General features: G+C 49.4%; 2 protein-coding genes across 7 annotated transcripts; both read right to left on the bottom strand.

Moving 5' to 3' along the window:
- Positions 1–1,911: 1,911 nt before the first annotated feature.
- On the bottom strand, positions 1,912–9,227 carry LOC148653964 (mitochondrial fission factor homolog B). 6 transcript variants are annotated; one of them, XM_088597099.1, is made up of 9 exons: positions 8,837–9,028; positions 7,093–7,148; positions 6,803–7,009; positions 5,876–6,036; positions 5,190–5,284; positions 4,498–4,659; positions 3,627–3,692; positions 3,017–3,092; positions 1,912–2,788 (listed from the first exon to the last, which is right to left on the bottom strand). In XM_088597099.1, exons 3-9 carry the CDS (start codon positions 7,002–7,004, stop codon positions 2,657–2,659), a joined length of 894 nt encoding a protein of 297 aa, XP_088453225.1. In that variant the 5' UTR covers positions 7,005–7,009; positions 7,093–7,148; positions 8,837–9,028; the 3' UTR covers positions 1,912–2,656. The 6 variants fall into 6 exon arrangements, with proteins under 6 accessions (XP_088453225.1, XP_088453226.1, XP_088453222.1 ...); XM_088597100.1 differs by lacking the exons at positions 7,093–7,148; positions 8,837–9,028 and adding an exon at positions 9,047–9,227 and having other exon boundaries at positions 3,627–3,686; XM_088597096.1 differs by lacking the exons at positions 7,093–7,148; positions 8,837–9,028 and adding an exon at positions 9,047–9,223.
- Positions 9,228–9,625: 398 nt separating this feature from the next.
- Positions 9,626–20,548, bottom strand: prrg3 (proline rich and Gla domain 3). The gene is made up of 4 exons (XM_088597103.1): positions 20,302–20,548; positions 18,784–18,829; positions 16,169–16,329; positions 9,626–15,492 (listed from the first exon to the last, which is right to left on the bottom strand). The coding sequence occupies exons 2-4, from the start codon at positions 18,791–18,793 to the stop codon at positions 14,962–14,964; spliced, it is 702 nt and encodes a 233-aa protein (XP_088453229.1). The 5' UTR covers positions 18,794–18,829; positions 20,302–20,548; the 3' UTR covers positions 9,626–14,961.
- Between the last annotated feature and the right edge of the window lie 203 nt (positions 20,549–20,751).

Genomic DNA, 20,751 nt, shown 5'->3' with positions numbered 1-20,751 from the left:
CAGGAATTCGTGGGTAGCGGCTCTTAAGAGCAATTAATTAACGGTCAAAAGATTAGACATGTTTTCCACCTGTTCTCCATTCCCTTTTGATCAGGTCATCGTTTTTAATTTTAAATGGCACCTTAGCACGGGTGTCAGCACCTCGCACCACCAATTGACAACTGGGGGCTGCAGTATGTGGACAGGGCTCAGGTGCAGATCGTTCAGACTCAGATTTAATTAAAACAGCCAAAGAAAAAAGGAGTCTGGACTGAGATGAAGGATGCAGTGCAAGGTAATTTACATTTCATGCTTTGGTGTTTTTCTTTAATGATTGGGAGATGATTTGTTAAACCCTCCAATCTGCATTCAGCAACATGGGTAGGGAACTTGTTCCCTACTCCCACAACCCTTTGGGTAAAGTATTGTCTCCTTTTCTCAGATTTATTTTAAAATGCACTTTCATAACAATAAATAATTGCATTTTTCTTTTGTACACTTAGATATTATTGTTTGTTGCTGTTTATATTATTTATTATGTTTTCTTAATTGCCACAAATGTTCTGCAAATGATTGCCATGCCAGGGAAGCATGTTGCTCAGTCTTGCTGGGCAGCCTCTAACCCCAAAAGGTGAGAGGTCGCCTGGGCAGCCAGCAGAGGGAGTGAGAAATTAACACGCACAGCGCAAGAACACAGAGGGACGGGAGGGAGGAGAGGAGGCGAGAGGGAGAGCAAAGAGGAGGAATGAAGGGGGCAGAGGGGAGAGGAGCGACAGAGCAAGGAAGGAGAGGGGATTATGTCTGGAACAAAGCCAGCAAGAGAAGAGAGGGATGGGATAACGTTGGGCACAGCAGGAGCAGTGAAAGGGTGTGTCGTGTCCTGGGGAAAGAGCTTTGTCTTTAAGGTAAGTGGATGCCTCTTCTGCTGATGGATGCAGTAAGACAGCCTCCTTTTGCAGACCTTCAAAAAAACATAACTCATACAGATGAAGCTGCACCTGCCCCCTCCCCCTGTACACAATCACGCCAGGGAAGGCACAGGTGCTCTTTGATGGAGTTAATTAACAAGCGGCACTCTGATCAAAATTCAGAACCAGACTCTGATGAGGTTCCAGGCCAGCCCCCCTCCCTCCTCACCCTCTCTCATCAACAACTGCCTCTTCACAAGGAGAGCGACAACAAACTAATGCACAAGTAGGAGAGAAAGAAGAAAGACACACAGGATGAATGGTCAGGCAATTCTCTTGCCCCTGGGTCCTGGGTTTGATACCAACCTCAGCTGCCTGTCTATGTGGAGCCTGCATGTTCTGTCACTGTTCATGTGGGGTTTTAACCAGGTGCTCTAGTCCGCACACGGAACACAAGCTACATCCTCACTCCTTAGTCACACCCTCCCTCCTCAGAGCCACACCCCTCTTCCCTGAGCCACGCCCAAATTTCCCTGAGCCACACCCTCCCTCCTATGGGCATAACACACACTCTCGATAGCCACACCCTCCCTCCTCAGAGCCACACCCTCTCTTCCCTGGGCCACACCCTCCCTCCTATGGGCATAACACACACTCTTGATGGCCGCACCTTCCCATCTCAGAGCCACACCCTCATTCCTCTGAGCCACACCTTCCTAAACCCCAACAATCCTAAAATTGCAGTTGTTTGCAGTTTGTGTTCCAGGGTCGTATATAATGGAAAACATCGGCTTCCTTCAACCACCGGCACAACAAGGGCCCCCAGGAGTCCTCTGGGGTCACTGCAGCATGTCCAGGGGCACTCCCTACATTTGGCAACCCTTACTTTCATCCCAGAGATGCAAACAGGCTTAAAGATGCTCAAGTTGGCTGAAAACAGGACTGCATGCCCCAGATATATCTGCAAAACACTTAACACTACAAATAAACATATTGTCATTAATAAGAATATTATGAATACATCTACAGAGAGCAAATCCAAAATTTATTTCACATATTAAAATCTGTTATAAAGTGTATTTTAAACACACACAAATTATTCAGCAAACACAACTCCTAGAAACACAACATTCCTGCCAATCACTAGGGACATCTGAACATCACCTGGTGAGCTCTGCTTTGCATAGTATTTCAGTAAGCTCAATCAGTCTAAGCTGAGCTACTGTTCCCTGCATTTCTCAAGTCTCAGAGCAGCATGAAACATCCTGTACAGATTTTGTTAAATTCAGTGTTACAGAAAAACAACTTGCAACTAAAATCTAATTCTCTCCTATTAGGAAACTAATAAGTTCAGTTAACAGTCACATGTGACAGAATAGGAGCCTGCAGTTCTAGTCCTCAACAACCAGAGAACCTTCATTGTAGTGCAAGGTCCAGGCTGTCTCCAGCGAGGCTGAGGGCACACTCCGAGGAGTGCTAAGACACTGCTGTCCTCATCCTGTCTCAGTCCTGGAGCTCCTGCTAGTGAGGGGTGTCTCCTTGAGGTACAGAGGGGTGGGCTGACATGCAGACAGAACTGATCTCCTGCGTCTCTAAGTGGACTCTTGGGGCCGACTGTGTAGCTGCAGTGTAGAGCTGTCAGTCCAATTTGCCCATCATCTCAGGGGAAGGTGCTCCTTGCTGCTCTGAAGTCCATTTCCATGCACCTGTGTGGGAGATGGCACAGGTCCTTCCAGCGCAGCCTGGGGCTCTCTCTGTGCAGCTTGAGGCTACCTGCGCAACCACAGCCAACCATTGACCATACAGGCGGAGAGCAGCAGGGAGAAGAGCAGCAGTTCGGTGCGTCTGTGCTCCACATTCTGCCTCTCCAGGCCAGCCAGACGGTGGCTTATCTTACTGATCTGCAAAACATTAAGAGACAGGACTACTGCCCACTGCCCCACAATACAGAGACAAGACTACAGCACACTGCTCCCACACACACTGCCCCACAATACAGAGACAGGACTGCACCACACTGCCCCACAATACAGAGACAGGACTACAACACACTGCTCACCCACATACAGTATAGACACAGCCCTACATCGCAGACATAGACACCAAGAATGTTCCCTGCTTCTGCTCACTTGTCTCCGCAGCACAATGACTTCTACCGCCACGCCCTCCTCTGCGTCAGGGCTGAGCCAGGACTCCGGGACCCCACTGAGACAGAGAGAGCCTGAGGTCAGACCACAGCAATGCCCACACACAGACACCACGGGCACCAGCCAGTGAGTACAGAAAGGCCCCGCCTGGTGCAAGGGCTGCGTCCGGAGTTTCCCTCCTGCTTTTAAAAACGGCAGACCCAGGCAAGGCTGATGAAACAGTCCTTTTCCACAGAATAACAAGCGCAATGAGACTGGGCAGCTATCCAAATCATGTTTCCATCAATACTGATGGTGCAGAGACCTCGTGGCTCTGTGTATACATACACAAGCTCCAAAAGGTTTTGTTTTTAACACCATACTCAACATACAGCTGAATTATCACATCATCCAGTTAGGCTTTTACATTTTAACTACTTTGGAAACACTACTGATCAAATCTGCATGCATGAGAAATCAGTGTTTGTTTTTATAGATAGATGCATCTATACGTATAGATGGATCACAGGTGTACAGCACAGGCTCTTTGTTCTTGTGAAACATTCATTCACTCATTCATGAAAATATAACCAAACTTAAAAAAGAGCATTACCTTCTATGGTCGCCCACAGGATTAAAACTGGCGCTGTTGGTCGGAGAGCTATCCAGGCAACTGTAACTGCAGAAAGAAGAAAAGAAAAAGAGTTCCACTTCCAAAACACAGATGGATAGAGATTGCTGGTCCAAAAAAACTAGAATTAATCATTGTCAGTTCCACTGCAAAAAAAAACCATCAAATCAGAAAGGGATCAAAGGAAAAAATGGAACTGTTTTGTTTTGCTTCACATGCGATCGATCAAGCAGGACCCCGGAAGGGAGAAGCTGATCCAGATGTTGCACACATTTCCTCCAGCTGCAGAGACAGTGCCACCCGTGCCGGTACTGTACAGCAGGGCTGCCCAGTTCTGCACCTGGAGGGCTGAGACAAGCTGTTAAACTGGTCTAATTAAGCCAGTAACAGGTTCAGGTCATTAAGACCTAGGTTGAAATGACAACCTGCAGACACACCAGCCCTCTAGGATTAGGAACGGACAGCTCAGAGTTAGAGAACTCACCCCCTATGTGCTGTGCACAGCCACACACAGACAGACTGGGAAGACACGAGTGCAGATCTGGCTTTTTTTGCCCTGGATACGTTGGCATTTCAAGTCCATTAAGAAAAAGGACAGAGCGTATTTATAATTGAAATTTTCACAGAATCACGGGAAGGAATAATCGTGTTTTTCTGCTGATCACAATTGAAATGTTTTAAATGCAATAATGTTTTGCATTTGTGGGGTGGCAAGATACTGCACACCACTGCACGTTGTTCAGCACGCACTGACTTCTGGGAAGGTGCCTGCCAGCGTATCTGGGGAGGGGTGTGAACACTCAAGCCCGTGGATCATAAGCAGAGGGCAGGACGAGAGGGGCAGCTCTGTCACCTGGGGCTGTATTTCTGAGTGATTGTCTGCAGGAGCTGCTGAGTGGCCTGCTGTCCCAGCTCCCGCGCAGTCCTCAGCATGTTTTGAGGGGACAGCAGGCTGGGGAGAGGCTCCAGGGGTGAGGAGGGTGAATCGGGGTGCTGGGGGTGTCCCATACTCTGGCTAAGGGGGGGGGGTGTTCACAGACAGGCACATAGACAGGTTACAAACACACAGATAGCGTCTGCATGAACGAGCATAAGGGCAGTCCGATAGGTGGAGTATATTGAGAAATAAACTGAATGGGATCTAGATGCTCTATTAACTTAATTGTTATTTGTCTGTATTTTACCTTAAAGTTGGGTGTTCACACAATGGGGTAACAGGAACACTCACCTTCCTCCACATCTACTGAACACCTTCCTAGGTTCTGAAAAGTACTGGAATATATTTAAGCTTCCTAGCTGGAGCACAGGAGGATTTGAGAGACTTAGCTAAAACTCCACCTGGGGCACTACAAACAGCACAAGGCAATTCCACTGTTGCAGGCAAGACAGTGCGGGGCTACCAAACTAGCTGAGGACTTGGGTGCCTCTGCATTGTCACACAAGTGACACAGAGACCCTGAAAATCATGGGCCAAGGTCATTGTGGGAATGCAGCTGAAGGCTGATGGGAATTGTAGTTGGAGAAGCTAGGGAGGGCAGTACTCACGGAGGCTGCAGGGGCTGCTGGGGTCGTGAGCCACTGGAGGGTGCCGCAGAGCTCCTGATGAACGTGCAGTCACTGAATGACCTGCGGAGGGAGGCCTTTCACAAGGAGGAGAGGAGGAAGAACAGGAAGCAGAAAAAGCAGAACACAGTGATAACAAGAAGCAGTCATCAGTGTTCCTTTAACAACAACAACCACCTGCTCACAACCTCTAGCTCAGTTCTGCTGAACTCGTGTCCTCCTCCATTTTGAGACAACACTGGGCCAGAGGCAAGTTAAAAGACGTACTAGGGGTTACAATTACGCCCAGAATGAAGTCCACATTCTCTACCCAAAAAGACCAATCACGCTAACTGGCCTCAACACATGCATTATCTGCTCAGTGAACCCTTTGAGACCCCCTCCCACCCCAATCAAGCAGCATCCTGCGTTGGGGTGTAGAGTAAGCACTGCCACACAGAAGAAACCGGGTGCACTTGATGCCACCCTGCCATTATTTATATTGCCGAAACTGAAACTCTGACAGCAGGTGTGAGATCACTTTCAGTGCTCACACTCACTTTCTCACAAAGAAAACCTGCGTAGGTGGGGCGCCAGTGATGCAGGCTTGTGTGGAAGCAGGGTACGGCCTCTCACGTTGGGGCGCTCTTTATGGGCCCCTTTATGAGCCCAGACCTGAAGGAACGTACCTGCTCCTCTTGACGATGTGTCCCCCTGTCCCACCCTGCTACCAGAGACTCAGAGAGCACCCCTGAGTAGCCAGCACGGCGCAGAGCAGCTGGGGGCTGGGGGGTCCACCCCTGGCTCAGCCGAGGGAAGAATGGGGGCCGGGGACTCACATCTGGAACATCTGCACCATCAAAGACAAAAGGCACAGATGACACCAGGACACGCCAGGCCAGTGCCGGTCAACTCAAGGTTTGTGTTCCAACCCCAGCTGTTAGTGACTTCGTTGAAACAGTTGCTGTCTTAAACACCATCGTCTCACCGCTTTATCCAAAACAGGGTCGTGGGGGGTCAGAGCAACAGATCCCAGGCAAGCAACAGGCGCAAAGCACATACCCCTGGACAGGACACTAGTCCATCTCAGGGCACACAGACACAGACACACACACGCTCACACCAGGGCCGGTTTTACCCAGAAGCCAATTATTACCTACCAGTTTGTCTTTGGACTGTCAAGAGCACCCAGGGGATACCACACGAACATGGAGAGAACATACAAGCACCATGACATACAACTGGAACATACAACACAGACAGCACCCTAGGGCTGGAATTCAACCCAGGACCCCCAGCAACGCGAGGAAGCAAGGCTCAGCCCTGAGCCTCCTGGCTTAAATATTACAAACCAAATCGGATTTCCGGGCTCTGCACAGATGCTAATCTCCAAAGACCTGAACATCCCCTGCTGGTGGACTTTCCAGCACACTCTTCCCCAGACCTTGAGATTCCCGCTGGAGCTGGGCCCAGGTTACTCCCCTCTTCTCATCCCGTCAGCACTCTTCCCCCTGGCTGGGCTGTGCTACCCCAGGGAGCTCCAGGAAGAGCCCCTTGACTTTGCCCCGCCAGGCCTGTGTGGTTCCGGCCTGTTTGCGCAGGAGGTCCACACCCACCCGCCAGCGATATCCGGTCAGGGACGTGCATGCTGAAGGAAGGCGGCGGCTCCCGGCCCGGCCCCTCCTGCTCCTCCGAGGGCATGGCGGCCACCCTCAGGTGCTCGGGGACGCACATCCGCTGGCTGATGACCTCCGTGAAGCCCAGGTCGGGGCGGCGCCCCCCGGACTGCTCCTCGTCCAGGAAACCCCGAGACGCCATCGCAGCTGGAACACAGGGGGCAGTCAGCACGTCCCGCCGGGAGATCACTTCGCCGGTTCTTTTATTCTCAGCTTGGCACCTGACTCACTCTTATCTTATCTCCTGTTCCTCCTTGCCAGCTGTGTATTTCTGCCCTCCTCAGATCTAAAAAAGATCTCCAGTCGTTAACTGACCTGAATCAGTCTCTTAGCTGGTCCAAATTTTTCTCATCCCAGCACTTTACTCACTGAGGAGTTGATCTGGCCTTCAGCAGCTGCAGCCCTGAATCTCGACTACTTGAAGTAGATCAGATCACTTTATTGGCCCTATGCAATTTCTTGCATTAGGAATTCGTCTTTTCGCAGACCCCAGCTTGCTCTCCATGAGACACACCGACAGGGAGAGAGAAGCTGGGGGTCGGAGCGCAGGGTCAGCCACTTATACGACACTCCTGGAGCAGTTGGGGTCAAGGGCCCAACGGAGTAGGATTCCTCTGCCGGCTGTGGGATTTGAACCGGCAACCTTCCAGTCACAGGCGCAGATCCTGAGCCACAGAGCCACCACTCCGCCTGTACTAGAAGCCCTTGTGAGCTGTAGCCCCTGTGATCACAGCAGTTTTGCACCTGGGATCTCACATGCTGGGGCATGAAGTATAACATAAATGTAACAGGTCAGTGCTAACAAAATGTTGCTATATATACGATCAACCGCTTCTAAACATTTAATTCAAGCTTCACTGTCCCACTGAGGAAATGTGCTGTCCTGTCATTTCACTTGTTTAATCTGTCTATCAAAACTGATCCAGCACAGGTGCGTAAGCAGTTTAAGAAAATCAATGTGAGAAAGAGGGCAGGTCCAGATAATGAGCGCAGAAGAGGTTTTTCCAAATGTCTTTAAATCTACAAATCATCCCTTCTCTGTGGAAGAAATCCATCATTGCCCCTATTCCCAAAACCAGATCTTAACAGCTACAGGCCAGTTGCCTTTTCATCTCTCCCAGTGAAAAGCCTGAGAGAATCTTAAAACATTACATTACAAAGAGCACACAGGGCCTTACTGACCCCCTGCAGTTTGCATATAGAGAAAGGAGGGTTGTAGACGACGCAGTGCTCACATTGTTAAATCTGCTCTATCAACATCTTGATCAAGCAAGGTCATTCATAAGGATATTATTTGTTTCTCAAAGAAATGAATAAGAAAAGACAGCTGGACTGCAAATAGTGTTTTAAAACCCGTGCGACCAATGTAGCCACACCCCACGTTATGGGACAGACACGGAATAGTTTAAAAAAAATACATTTCAGGTCCTGCAAGTTGAAGACCTGGGAATTTAAATCGATATAAAAGAACCGAATTCGCCAAACTACCAAACTCAGTTTTGTACCCATATGCGTTAGCCACGCGATCTCTGTCACATCACAGCATCACAACTTTAATCTGGTTTTCCGTTCCGTCAATAGACCAACTTCCAGATCGGAAACTCTGAAATCGATCAGACTGCCGAGCACCGGGAGTCACAATCTTAATCTTAAAACCGCGACAGACTGCGGCCCGACACGACCTGCTCCCTGCTCGAGTCAAACACCAGATGACGAGACCGTTTAAGGGGATTAAAAACTAATGCATGTTCTGGGTACTGTGAGAAAACAGCCCCTTCACACAATAAACTATTTTTTTATACAAATAAAAATGTTATAAGAATTAATTAAAATACCAATATTAATTTTTACCCATATGACTCGTACTTGTAATTACAAAACAGCATACCGGCTGCTAAAAGGAGGTAATTCTGTATTTCTGTATTTAACAAATCGGGGGTTTTGTATGTTAATCTAAGAACTAGATTGAAATACCGAAGTATTGTGCAGCGCAGTTGTGTCCCAATCAACACACTCAGGGATCACCCGGTAAATTCGCATTTCAGCTTTAATGACAGTAGCTGCAAAAGTCCGAATACGTTACAAAGTTTAATAGGCGTTAGCCTGACTAGTTGGACTTTGCGCAAAAGTATCTAAATCCGCTGAAGCTCAAGTCTCGCAATAGAAAAGCAGTTTTTCACTAACCTGTTGCAAAACCTCTTCTCGACTCCTGTTTATGACGTAACCGGTGCAAAAACCTCCCCCTCTGCCTTGCGTCACGGCTCCGTACCCATATGGCCTATAGAATCGACCGGCGGCAGGTTTAGTCCCGCCTCCAGGAGTCAGGTGTAAACACCGAGAGACTCAGTCACATGGTGAGGTTGTGTATTCCCGACGCAAATTGTTGTAACATTAAATAAAAAAAATAGACAGGAAGTGTAACTCTTTAAACATAAATAATCAATTAACATTAAAGGAATCAACGAGCAACTGAACTCTTCAGTTTTGATCCCAGTCTAGATGCAGATGAAGTGGAGACCAAGAAATTACTTCACCAATTGAATCAAGGGGACAGAGGGGGCTACAGGCAGGCCAGACTGCAAGAGGAACCTACCAGAACAGCAGAGGTGTGACCAAACTCGATGAGTTGAAAAGGAGCCTTAATGAGCTCGTAGTCACGTCCCTTGCCGAAGGTCTCCTCTGGAGAATGACACTTGCTGTAGCCCAGTGTCTCTCACCATCACGGCTTATTCACCAGAACAAAAGAGAAGGAGCCCGGGAAAGTTTGTATAAAAAAAACACTGTTTAATATGTGCACAGAGTAGTTGGTGCGTCACACACACACAGAGAGATTTGGCACTTAGCGTGGCTGAAGGGAAACCAGGGTGAGGCCAGCAGTGTGTCTGTCTCGCGGCACAGACTAATACTACCTTAAGAAACACAAGAGAGACCCCCCCGTACCACTGTTCCCAACTCTGCTACCGGAATGACTTGCCCCGTATTTTCTATGAATGTCGCAAAGCGCTGGCCCTGCAACCTCAGATGTATTTACGGTAGTCTGGAGAGGTTTCGCCTAATTCTTAAAAATGGACATAAAGCCAAATTCGGAAACACTGATGCCCACGTGACGGCGTAGTGTGTCATATTATTTGTGTCCTATACATCATACAAAAACAGCTCAGGTACACATACTCGAAAAAGCAATTTGGTGAAGGAGAAGGATATTTTCTCTTTTTCGGATATCGGAGGAAATAAACCCGTGTCCTGGTAGTGCAGCGAGTTCACATTCTCTGGCCGCAGGACGGTCCCGGTCAGAGACGACAGAAAAGAGGACCACGTCACGCGTTTGATTAGAAGGGTTCAAGTCAACTCCACGCTGAGACCCAGACACAAGCCTTCACCCCGAAATCACCATCATGAGAACGAAATACTAACACGTACACAAAATTTCCCCCAATGCCCCCTCCCCAGCTACATTTCAATTTGGTTAACAACACTTAAAAAGAGAGTGAAACGCTGCCGATAAAGCACTTTACATCAGAGGAGAGGGAGTTCTGTACATTGTTTTTAATGCACGTCACTTGCATTACGACGGAAAGGCCGGTAGATGTCAGTGTTGTACTCACATACTGACTACACATCGAGAGTACAAGTTCGTTCTGAAAGGTGTGCTGTATACAAGGCGAATATTTTCTATAAATTGTGCCTTTAGAAATTCAACAACGCCACGATTTGTTGCAGAGGACTCCAGTCCTTTGTGTCATCCATGCAGTGAAGTTTTTGTAAACCGTGAAGGAGACACTTCTCTCCTTAATCTGCTAGTACTGGAAGCTCATTTGTACAAAAAGGGGAGCAAACATCTGGAAATAAATACTAGACAATTAACTGCAGGGGCAGGCAGCCTGGACTCCACCACTCCTTCCCTTTACAAATAATTGTGTTTAAACGAGAGAGGGGCAAAAGGCGAGTGCAGTTATTCAGGACAAATTAAGTCCTAGACCAAACCCCAGCACAGATTGGAGAAGCCTCAGCTGTCTACCCCTGATCTACTGGCAATACACTTTAGTACAAATCTATCAACTTGAGCTAGAGAAAGAAAACAAAATTATAATAATATAAAAATATGCATCCATGCAATAATCAATTATAAAAATGTACCATATTATTTATTATACAGATATAAATATAAAAGGAGGTGGCCCACTTTGGCTAAATGGGACAAATACGAGACTATGACAGGGAAAACAAGGCCAGATCCCTAGGCAGTTGTGAAAGTGTGTGTATACATATTTACATAAAAACGTGGGTGAACTCAGAAGTGAATTTATAAGGAAAATATCGCCAAACAATGGGAAACCTAAATGTGGTGATACAGAGCAGTTTGAAATGGGATGAAAAGGTTTTTCAGCAATACAAAAGCATTACACATACGTACGGTATGTTTACCAATGTGCTTTTTGACATTTTGTGACTAAACTCTCCTGCTGTTGTTTGCACGCAGACTGTAAAGACACACTCTTCCCCACTCAGAGATACTGATGTACTGATGTCTTCTTCAGTATTACAAGCAGCTCGCAGTACCCAGGAGGGTGAACAGCAGGGGACACCCTTTGCTTTCTTTCTTACTATTTTTTCAGTTTGCAATATTTATTTATCCAACAGCAGGGAAAGATGATACCGTGCCAAGTGACAGAAAGTGGAAGCACTTTTTTGGACAGCTCTGACACACTGGTCTGAGCAGGCTGGCTCCTGGGCCAGCAAACGCAGAACAAAGCAAAAACGGCCTCCTTCCAAAGAGCAATGAGCACTGGAAATCGTACAGTTTCCACAAAATCAAACCTTACCGAGCTGTGAAAAGGGCTGATGAGCTCTGAGGGAGTGTGGTCAATTTTAACTCATTAAGAAGGCAAAAAAAGGAGAACATGAAAGAGGACAAGACACTACAGCTGGGCTGATTAAAAATTCCTATTAATTGGGGTATAAATAGTCAAATATGATTCAAGTAACAGGGAGCTCTTCTGAAACTGAAGACAGTGAAGCTACGACTTCCAGAGTTGGAAATCTCTCTGTTAGAGGTTGTCTATTTCAGGGTCGACTATGTCTATGATGATGAGACATTATATATGCTATACACTATACTGCAGGCATTTCCTATGACAGCTGAGTGAGGAAAAAAGCTATACGTTCATCAGGAGCAAATATGTGCATTCTATTTTGCAAAGAAAAAAAGTGTCTCCTTTGTTTAGAATTTGAAAACTACACAGGGTTTCAATACTAGAACAATCTGAGTTATTGTCCCCTCCATAACACCAGCCACCAGCACAGATTCTCAACTAGGCCATAACAATGGCATTGCAACACTCTCCCAATGCAGATGACGACTTCCACACCGAGGGAGACCTCCTGTCACAGAGCACAGTAGAGGCACGAGCATTTACGTGTGACGATAAGGCGCAGATGGATGAAAATCCACGTTGATAAGCAAGAATAGGGAAAAGGAGAAAATGGGTTTGTCTCTGAAGCCCAGCCGCGCCCTGTACAGGAGAATGGTGCAACCCAGCAGGAAACGGAGCGCTTTGTGTGCTGTAACATCAAAGCAAGCAGGAACACAACCCCGAGGGGGACCCAGCACAGTACACTAGGAGCTTGTCAGCATGCCTCTGGCTCTTCCACACTTTCTCATTTTCATTCGGATACAAACAGGATGAACAGAATCAGTAAATGAAGGGATCTCTCCTTCCGATTTTCCCAGAAAGGGATTCAACTGAGCTACTGACAAGTCTTCTTTTTTTAACTCAGAATTAAATAATAAAAATAACTATAAAAAAATGTAGGAATGGAACGGCGCCACCATTTCTGATTAAGCCTGGGCAGAGAAGAATGCCCTCCCTCACGAGACACTGGTGGCTGAGAAAGGGGGTACACCTCTGCTAGCCTGCTTAAGGGGACCTTCCGCCAGTAGCCCTAATTGTAGGCCTCATAGCCAATAAAAACAACAGCTTCTTCATAGCGTTGACAGCTCTGTAATACTTGTGCAGCGCCCTCTAGTGGACAGCTGCACAGAAAGCTTCAAATGTATGGACACAGTGGACATGAACAAATAGCAACACTGCAGACAGCACACAGCTAGGTGCTGTAAATTGCATCAACCACCACATTTAGGGACAAAAAGGGGGTTTATGGAGCTCAATGTACTCAGTCCATTTGGAGTGCAATGGAGCCTGAGTGAAGAATAGTGTTGTCGTAAGTGGACACCGCACGACTGCAGTAAGAGGCCAACCCACTATGCTGTGGGACCCACAGAAAGACACCGTCACCCCCTGAATCAGGGGCGCACAGCTCCAGGCCTGCAGGGCTACAGGCCACATCTTACAGGTTTCTTTCGCTCTTCGGGACCTGAAGTACTTGCAAACGGTTTTGAACTGGGATAATTAACTGGAGCAATAATTTGATGGAAACTGGGTGGTACGGAGACCCGCAGGCAGCAGGACTGGAGTTGGGCTCCACTACTCTAACACAACTGACAGGGCTGGAAGTTTGTTAGGAACAGCAGGCTCTCCGTCTGTACAATTTAAAATTAAACTCCAGCTTGTAAAAACCTCCAATTTGATCAAATGACAGGAAAAGGAAGCCTTCCTACCCTGCAGCAGCAGCAGAGCGAGGATCTCCCACCCGGCTTCTGGAGAGCCCCAATTAAAACACCAATTTCTGAAAGCTTGGGACAATTCGGTTGTAACGTTATAATGTAGAATTCATTTTGTAATTTTGCCACCTTCAGCCAGTGACCAGAACTCATAACTGGAAATAAGCTGCCCAGTCATGCTGGCTGTTGATACCCTGGCGTCTTTCGGGAAACAGCTGGACGAGATCCTCAGGTCAATTAACTACCCGCTACCAAAAGGGCTCAATTGGCCAAATTGCCTCCTCTTTGTTCATATCCTTTCTTTTGTACAGATCACTTTTTCATACTTAATAGCTTAACAAGTGTCTCTTTAGACACAGGTGACCTGCAAGACTAAGTGGATCGGGGCTCTCCAGGGTTGCATGCATGGAGCCCCCATGATTACATGATCACATATATTCAGCAGAGGGTGCACCCACCTCGGGGTTTCTTTTTACTAATTCTCAGGATGGCAGGTATCTGACAAAGGCATTGAAGGCTGGCAGTGCGGAGGGACCAGCCCCTTTGGGCCCACATGAGGTTCCCCTCCTCCTGGCCCTGCGTGGTGACCCACCACAGCAAAGCTCCATCACCTGCCGCTATCGCCACGACAGCGGCCCCAGTTGGCACAGCAGCGGCCAGGCCGCGTTAGACATTCGACGCTGGGGAAACAAAAAGGCAACGCCAACGGGAATTCGCACCACACACCCCGGAGCATCCAGCCCCCTTTCGCCCCAGGGAGTTACAGCGCCCCCCGCAGGACCGGGTGCTGAACTGGCCCAACGCCACTGAGCGGTCTCCCCAGGGGCGACCTGCTGCCTGTTTCCAGGACAGAGTTTCAGGGCTTTATCTTCAGTGATCCAACTCTGGGGGCCACAGCCAAGCCCCGAGCCCTCCCAGCGCAGCACGAGAGAGCTGCACGAGGTCTGGGGTGACCAGCTGGCACCATCCCTCATACTCTGGAATCTGATTAAACTCGTTTGGCACTTTGATCCCAGTCAGCCTCCCTCCCTTCTCCCATCAGTCCCTCTCTGCCGAGGACGGGAAGGAGCCAGCAGCTTGTGTCCCTTGTGACTGGCGGTGTAAACCTGTCGATGCCTTTGCGTTGCCGTCTTTCACCTGGGGGGGAGCCTGGGGAAGGTATAGCTATGAGGTCAACGGCTGGGGATGAAACCACTGACTCCTTCCCAACGCCCAGCGATTTCATCCATTTCGGGCTCTGCGAACGCTGGCTTCTGCGGAAACTCGTATCAGTGTAAAAAAGTGCAAAACAAACTTGTAACGCGCGGTCACTTTTCGAATACTGTCGTGTGTCAATGCAAATTCCCTTCGGGTAAGGCGCCCACGCATTAGAAACGTGTGCTTCCGAACAAGAGCTGGCAACTGGTAAAACCTGAAATGGCTCACACTGCTGGGGCTGGTCCCTGCCGAGCCTCGCATGTCTGGCTGCTGGGGAGCATCACTTCTGCTTGATGATCTCTTCGTACTTGGGCGGCGGGTCGCTGTAGGGGGCGCTGTTCTCATCGCTGCTGCTCTCCACGTGGCCCGTCACCTCCTCGTAGGAGGGCGGCGGGGTGGCGCTGGAGAGCCGCGATGCCACGGACACGGAGGAGTCCTGCACGTACAGAGCCCGGCCGGAGTGGGGGTGGCAGGGCCCGCCGTCGCTGACCGCCAACGCCGCCGGGCCGGTGCAGCGGGGGGCGGGCTCGGCGCTGGCGGCGGCCTCGCTGGGCGCGTGCGCGGGCTCCCGGTGGACCAGGATGCGCGGCAGGCTGCGGGAGGTCCGGTTGGCCAGGTAGCGGTTCTGGGAGTAGGCGGGCCGGCGCCGCGTGGCCTTCTGCAGCTGACACCTCCAGATGATGAAGAGCGCGATGATGATGAGCAGCGCCACGCCCAGCAGCGGCACCACCATGAAGACGGCGTCCGAGCGCTCAGTCCGAGCCTCCGAGTTGCTGCTCACGGTGTAGATGTAGTTCTTCCAGAACTCCATCTGAGAGGCCCACACGGACAGAGAGACAGAGAGACAAGGAGACAGAGCTGTGACAGGAGTTTGCACACTTTCATGCGCTGTGCAGATCCCCCAAAATCTTCTTGCTCAAGTGCAAAATTCTCTCCCAGTTTTACAAAAATTGCAGCAAAAAACTAAAAGCAATCGCTTACTAAGATACAATGCTGTTATGAAGCAGAGACGCTGCTCTACTTTTTTTGGCCTCATAAAACAAATCCCTCTGTAACATGACCTGCTGGGACGCACAACATTAAGAAAAACTTGAGCAAATTCTGCAGTGGAGGATAACATCTTGACCATTTTGTGCATATGAGTGCTCATTTTTTTTAGTGAGCAAGTATCAGTGGTGTGTTTCTCACTACAACATATCAGTGCAGAGTGCATCACTGCCCTCAGATGTAGGTCTATACGTGTGAGTGACGTGTGCGCATCAATGCAAAGTGCCTGTCTGGAGTGTGAAAGCAGTGTGTGTCTCTGTGTGTCTCTGTGTGTCTGTCTGTCTCTGTCTGTCTCTGTCTGTCTCTGTCTGTCTCTGTCTGTCTCTGTGTGTCTCTGTGTGTCTCTGTGTGTCTCTGTGTGTCTCTGTGTGTCTCTGTGTGCAGCCTCAGTGTGATGACACAGCTCTGTTGGAATGAAGCAGTAAATTGCTCCTGGGTACCGTGCGCTCCTTGTTCTCAAACACCTCCTTGGCCTCCTCGAAGCTGCAGCTCTCCTCCACACACTCCCGCTCGATGCTGCCCTGCCGGAACTCCTCGAGAAACCCGTTGGCTCGCCGCAGTCGCCGGAGGAGAGAGTGAGCATCCTTCTCCCCTAGGAACGCTGGCGGAGGGGGACAGAAAGGGGGAAAGTCCCTCAGACAGTCTGCCAGGCCGAGACAGGCTCGCTGCTGCACATACCGAGCTAAAAAACCCGTGTTTCAGCAAGAGCCAGTTCAGTCACAGAGACAAGGAATGCGGACATTTGGCTTGAAAAAAAAAACCTGTTCTAGAAAACTAATAGAAACTTCACGGGTGTGAGAACAAGCCGAGCACGTTTTGAGATGCTTTAAGCTTCCACGTCCATCGAGTTTTCCCGTAAGGAGATCATAGATTCTGCAGAGAAAACCAGGGACGGATAGCTTTGGCCAGGAATTCCCTGGGGGTGAACGATACTGGAGGGCTGCACCTCTGGGACAGCTGACATCCTAAAGCAGATCCCCTGAAGCTGCCTGGATAAGTTTCTTAAAAAGAGTAATGATACTCTCATGTCTCAGTGCTCCCCACTACAGTCTCTGCAGATTTCCCACCACTCGGAGGCAAAAAGGACAGACAGAAGTATTCTTAGTGCCTGTTTTCTGCTTCTTCTTTACTCCAACCCTGCACACAACACAGGACTCACTCTCGCAGCTCTCAGATCGCTCCTGTGCGAACAGCAACAGCCTGCCGGTGAGAGCAAGCAGGCACCAGGGGACCTCATTAGTGTGAAAGTACTTGCCTGCATTTTTTTACATTAAAAATGAAGAACGAACTTGAAGCCGTCTCCGACAGTGAGGTGTAGCTGCCGTTCGGTTCCAACTCTGTCCTGGAGGAGTTGAGTCACAGGCAGAAAGGCTGCGTTTTCATTTTTTTTTCTAAGCCTTTGTTTGCTATTGGTGTTCCAGCTTCCAGTTGAACAACCCCCTCCCCTCTCTCTATGTATCTCTCCAGATGCCCTGTTGGTGTAACATGCGGTGTGTCAGGGTAATACTCCACTACCTCTGATTAATAATTGTAGAACAATCATTCTTACAATTCTATAGTGCTTTTCTGGACACTCCACTCACAGTGCTTTAGAGGTAATGGGGATCCCCTCCACCACCACCAGTGTGCAGCCCCACCTGGATGATGCGACAGCAGCCATAGTGCGCCAGAACGCTCCCCACACACCAGCTCTCAGTGGGGAGGAGAGCAGAGTGATGAAGCCAGTTCAGAGATGGGGATTATTAGGAGGCCATGACTGGTAAAGGCCAGGGGGAGATTTGGCCAGGAAACTGGGGTAACACCTCTACTCTTTTAGAGAAACATCCTGGGGTTTTTAATAACCACAGAGAGTCAGGGCCTCGGTTTTATGTCTCCTCTGAAGGATGGGGCCTTTTTTACAGTATAGTGTCCCCGTCACTATACTGGGGCATTAAGACTCACACAGTTTTCAGGTTGAGCGCCCCTACTGGTCCCACTAAAACCTCTTCCAGCAGCGTCCTTAGTTTTCCCCAGGAGGTCTCCCATCCAGGTACTGACCAGGCTCCCACCTGCTGAGCTTCAGACTGGCAGTCTAGTTGTGAGTTGCAGAGTGACATAGCTGCTAGATGATTGTGTGGTTAACTCACACATGATCCCTGCAATATGCTTTGGATAAGATAAGATAAGATAGATAAAATAAGATCACTTTATTGGCCATAAACAATTTCTTGTATTAGGTATTCGTCTTTTCACATACCCCAGCTTGCTCTCCATGAGACACACAGACAGGGAGAGAAGCTGGGGGTCAGAGCGCAGGGTCGGCCTTTTATACGGCGCCTCTGGAGCAGTTGGGGTCAGGGGCCTTGCTCAGGGGCCCAACAGAGTAGGATTCCTCTGCCGGCCGGGGGATACGAACCGGCAACCTTCCAGCCACAGGCGCAGATCCTGAGCCACAGAGCCACCACACCTCACTTTGAATGAGCAACCCCTGCGCCAGTGGTTCTCAGTGCTGGGCCCGGTGACCCACACACACACACACCTGCTGGTTTCTGCTCCAGCCGAGCCCTCAGTGGCACAATCAAACCCTCCCCTGACTTAATAATAATAATCAGATCAATTGGAACTCCTTGTTCCCAGCTCTTGAACATGTTGGAGCTTTAACCACTGTGTTTTGCAATTGAAATAAACCCCAAACTGGGGACTAGAAAGAAACAAACGTAAATCTTCCAAAGACGCAGCCTCTTAGATCGAGAAAGGCTTTGTTGATCTACTGAAGGTGGGTCAGAATGGAACCACACAGACGTGGGGATCATCAGGACCAGGACTGGGAACCCCTGCCTGGGAACACCCCCAGAAACGGGAAGGCCAAACTGCCCCGCCCGGGGTAACACTTAACAATAACGGCCAACTCAGTCGGCACACAAGGCACCCTCTGCCAGAACACAGGGGCAGATAGCCACCCTCATCTGCTCCACCTTGGGTGCTACCAGGATGCTTTCAGGAAATCCGGGAAGAGCCGGAGATATCTCCAGGCTTCGCCCCCACCCCCACCGTGCCGCTCGTACGGAGGACTTGCCTTCGGCCATGCTGCCGGTCCGCAGCGGAGAGTGGAACAGCACGACCTGCGAACGCAGAGGAAGACTGTGAAAGGAGGAAGGTTGTGAAGATGGAGGAGAACAGGAAAAGGGGAACAAACGCTTGTTGGGCTGCCAGGAACTAACGGACCCCCCAGCCCGGCTATCAGCTTCAACAGCCCGCTCCAGACCCCCACTGCTCTTGGTGTAAGGGCACTGCCTGAAAGCCCTCCCCACTCCCCGTGAAACAGCTCACCCCGTAGACGTCAGATGGATTTGCTTTGTCAATATCTTCGCGAGGGGACAACATCCTCTTTCTCCCCTTACGGACTAAAACGAAGGATTTTTAAATTGAATCAAAATGCGAGACGAGTTCTAAAAAGAATTCCCTCGGAAATCGACGGGGCATTACTGTGGAGCAACGCAAGAGGTGACGCTAGTGCTCAGCCCGAGAGCGGCGGGAGACGGAGCAGCCGGGAGTCAATGGACACAGGGAGACACCGCTACTGGCTGTACTACGAGTGACGGCAGCACGCCGATCGCCTGTTCTGACGGCGATCCCGGCAACAGCATCCCTCCCTCCTGCTTTCCTGACGGCCGGTTCATTGAGCCGGTCTGTGGGCAATCCCCGCGCGGTGGCACTGCGGTGCGCGGGCCGGCGCGTCCCACCCGCGTTCACGCGGCGGCCGTCTCCCCGGAGGAGGGCAGGGATCGCCATGGCAACAGCAAGGAGGGCGAGAGCGAGCGAAAGGGAGACACGCCGTCAGCTGCGGGGGTCCCCCCCCACGCACCGCGTTGACACAATTAAACCGCAACAACAGCACGCATCTCGGCGAGAATAGGTAGAACAGGAACGGCGCTGTCTGGAGCCGCGGAGCCGGGAGAAGGGGGGTTTTGTTTTCGGTTGTGGCGTACCCTACACATCAACACTGGGCTACAGCTGGTATCCATCAGGTGCTATTTACAGAAAGGGCGCTAGTTACTCTGTGGCGCGGCGGTGCTGCCTGCCTACTACTTTGTAATTGACACATTCTGACAACCACATCTTCCTGCCTGAAGGGATGCCGAGAAGATTAAACCGTGGAAAATTAGCTGCTACGCGCTGTTCTTGGATAGCTAAATCTTACTTAACGTGACTAATAAATTACATACGCATGCATTTTAACCACTGGCAAAAAAAAAAGGCAACACGTTTTTTTTTTCCATTTGTGTGAAACGTGGATGATAATGAATATCAGGCTCGTTTTCTACTAACACGAACCAACCAGGGGAGGTCGAGAAACGGTTTCTGTATGAATCAAATATTTATTAACAGTCGTGCTGAGTTTTTTTTTTCATTGAGGTTTTTGAAAGCACTACCCTGATGAGGTACTTGCGATAAAACGAAGATTATAACCGAACATTTCACGCACCCTTTTCGATCACGCCATTACAACGCCCCCCGAATAAACAATGGGTGCTTTTTATCTTTCTGATTTATAAACTTGCAACTCTGAAATAGAGCAATAATACAAGCCTACCTTCCCCCGTTAGAGTCGAATCCCTTCCATTCCATTGCTATTTCCAGCAACAGAGCGTCTACACACGAATTACTCTCGAAGTGTGAATGAAAAGCGTCTAAGCCAATCGGAAACGTGGAATCCCAGTTTCAACCAATCAGAGCCCTCACGGTCCGGGTTTGATACACTAAGCCTCTGCCTTTGTTTTCACGGTGCATGCTGGTAGTTGGAGTTCCTTCGCAGAGCCTCGCGCCTTTAATTAACTAGCACTTAAATCGCCACTGAACGCAGGGGGAGAAAGCAAAACTCTTCATTGGAATGAGCACGTCAGCCGTGTACCCATCCCGAAGCTGTAGCTCTTGAGGAAGGATCTCAATCCCAAAGCTGAGAAGACCATCCCGTTTTTACTTGCCACACCTTTTGCTAAAAGACTACATTTCCCGGATTTCTAGAGCCACATGGTCGATTACT

The sequence above is a fragment of the Lepisosteus platostomus genome, chromosome 10 (assembly GCF_059453375.1).
Source record: "Lepisosteus platostomus isolate fLepPlt1 chromosome 10, fLepPlt1.hap1, whole genome shotgun sequence".
Classification (NCBI taxonomy): Eukaryota; Metazoa; Chordata; class Actinopteri; order Semionotiformes; family Lepisosteidae; genus Lepisosteus; species Lepisosteus platostomus.
The sequence above is the reverse complement of the archived record's forward strand: the minus strand, read 5'-3'. Positions and strand labels throughout refer to the sequence as shown.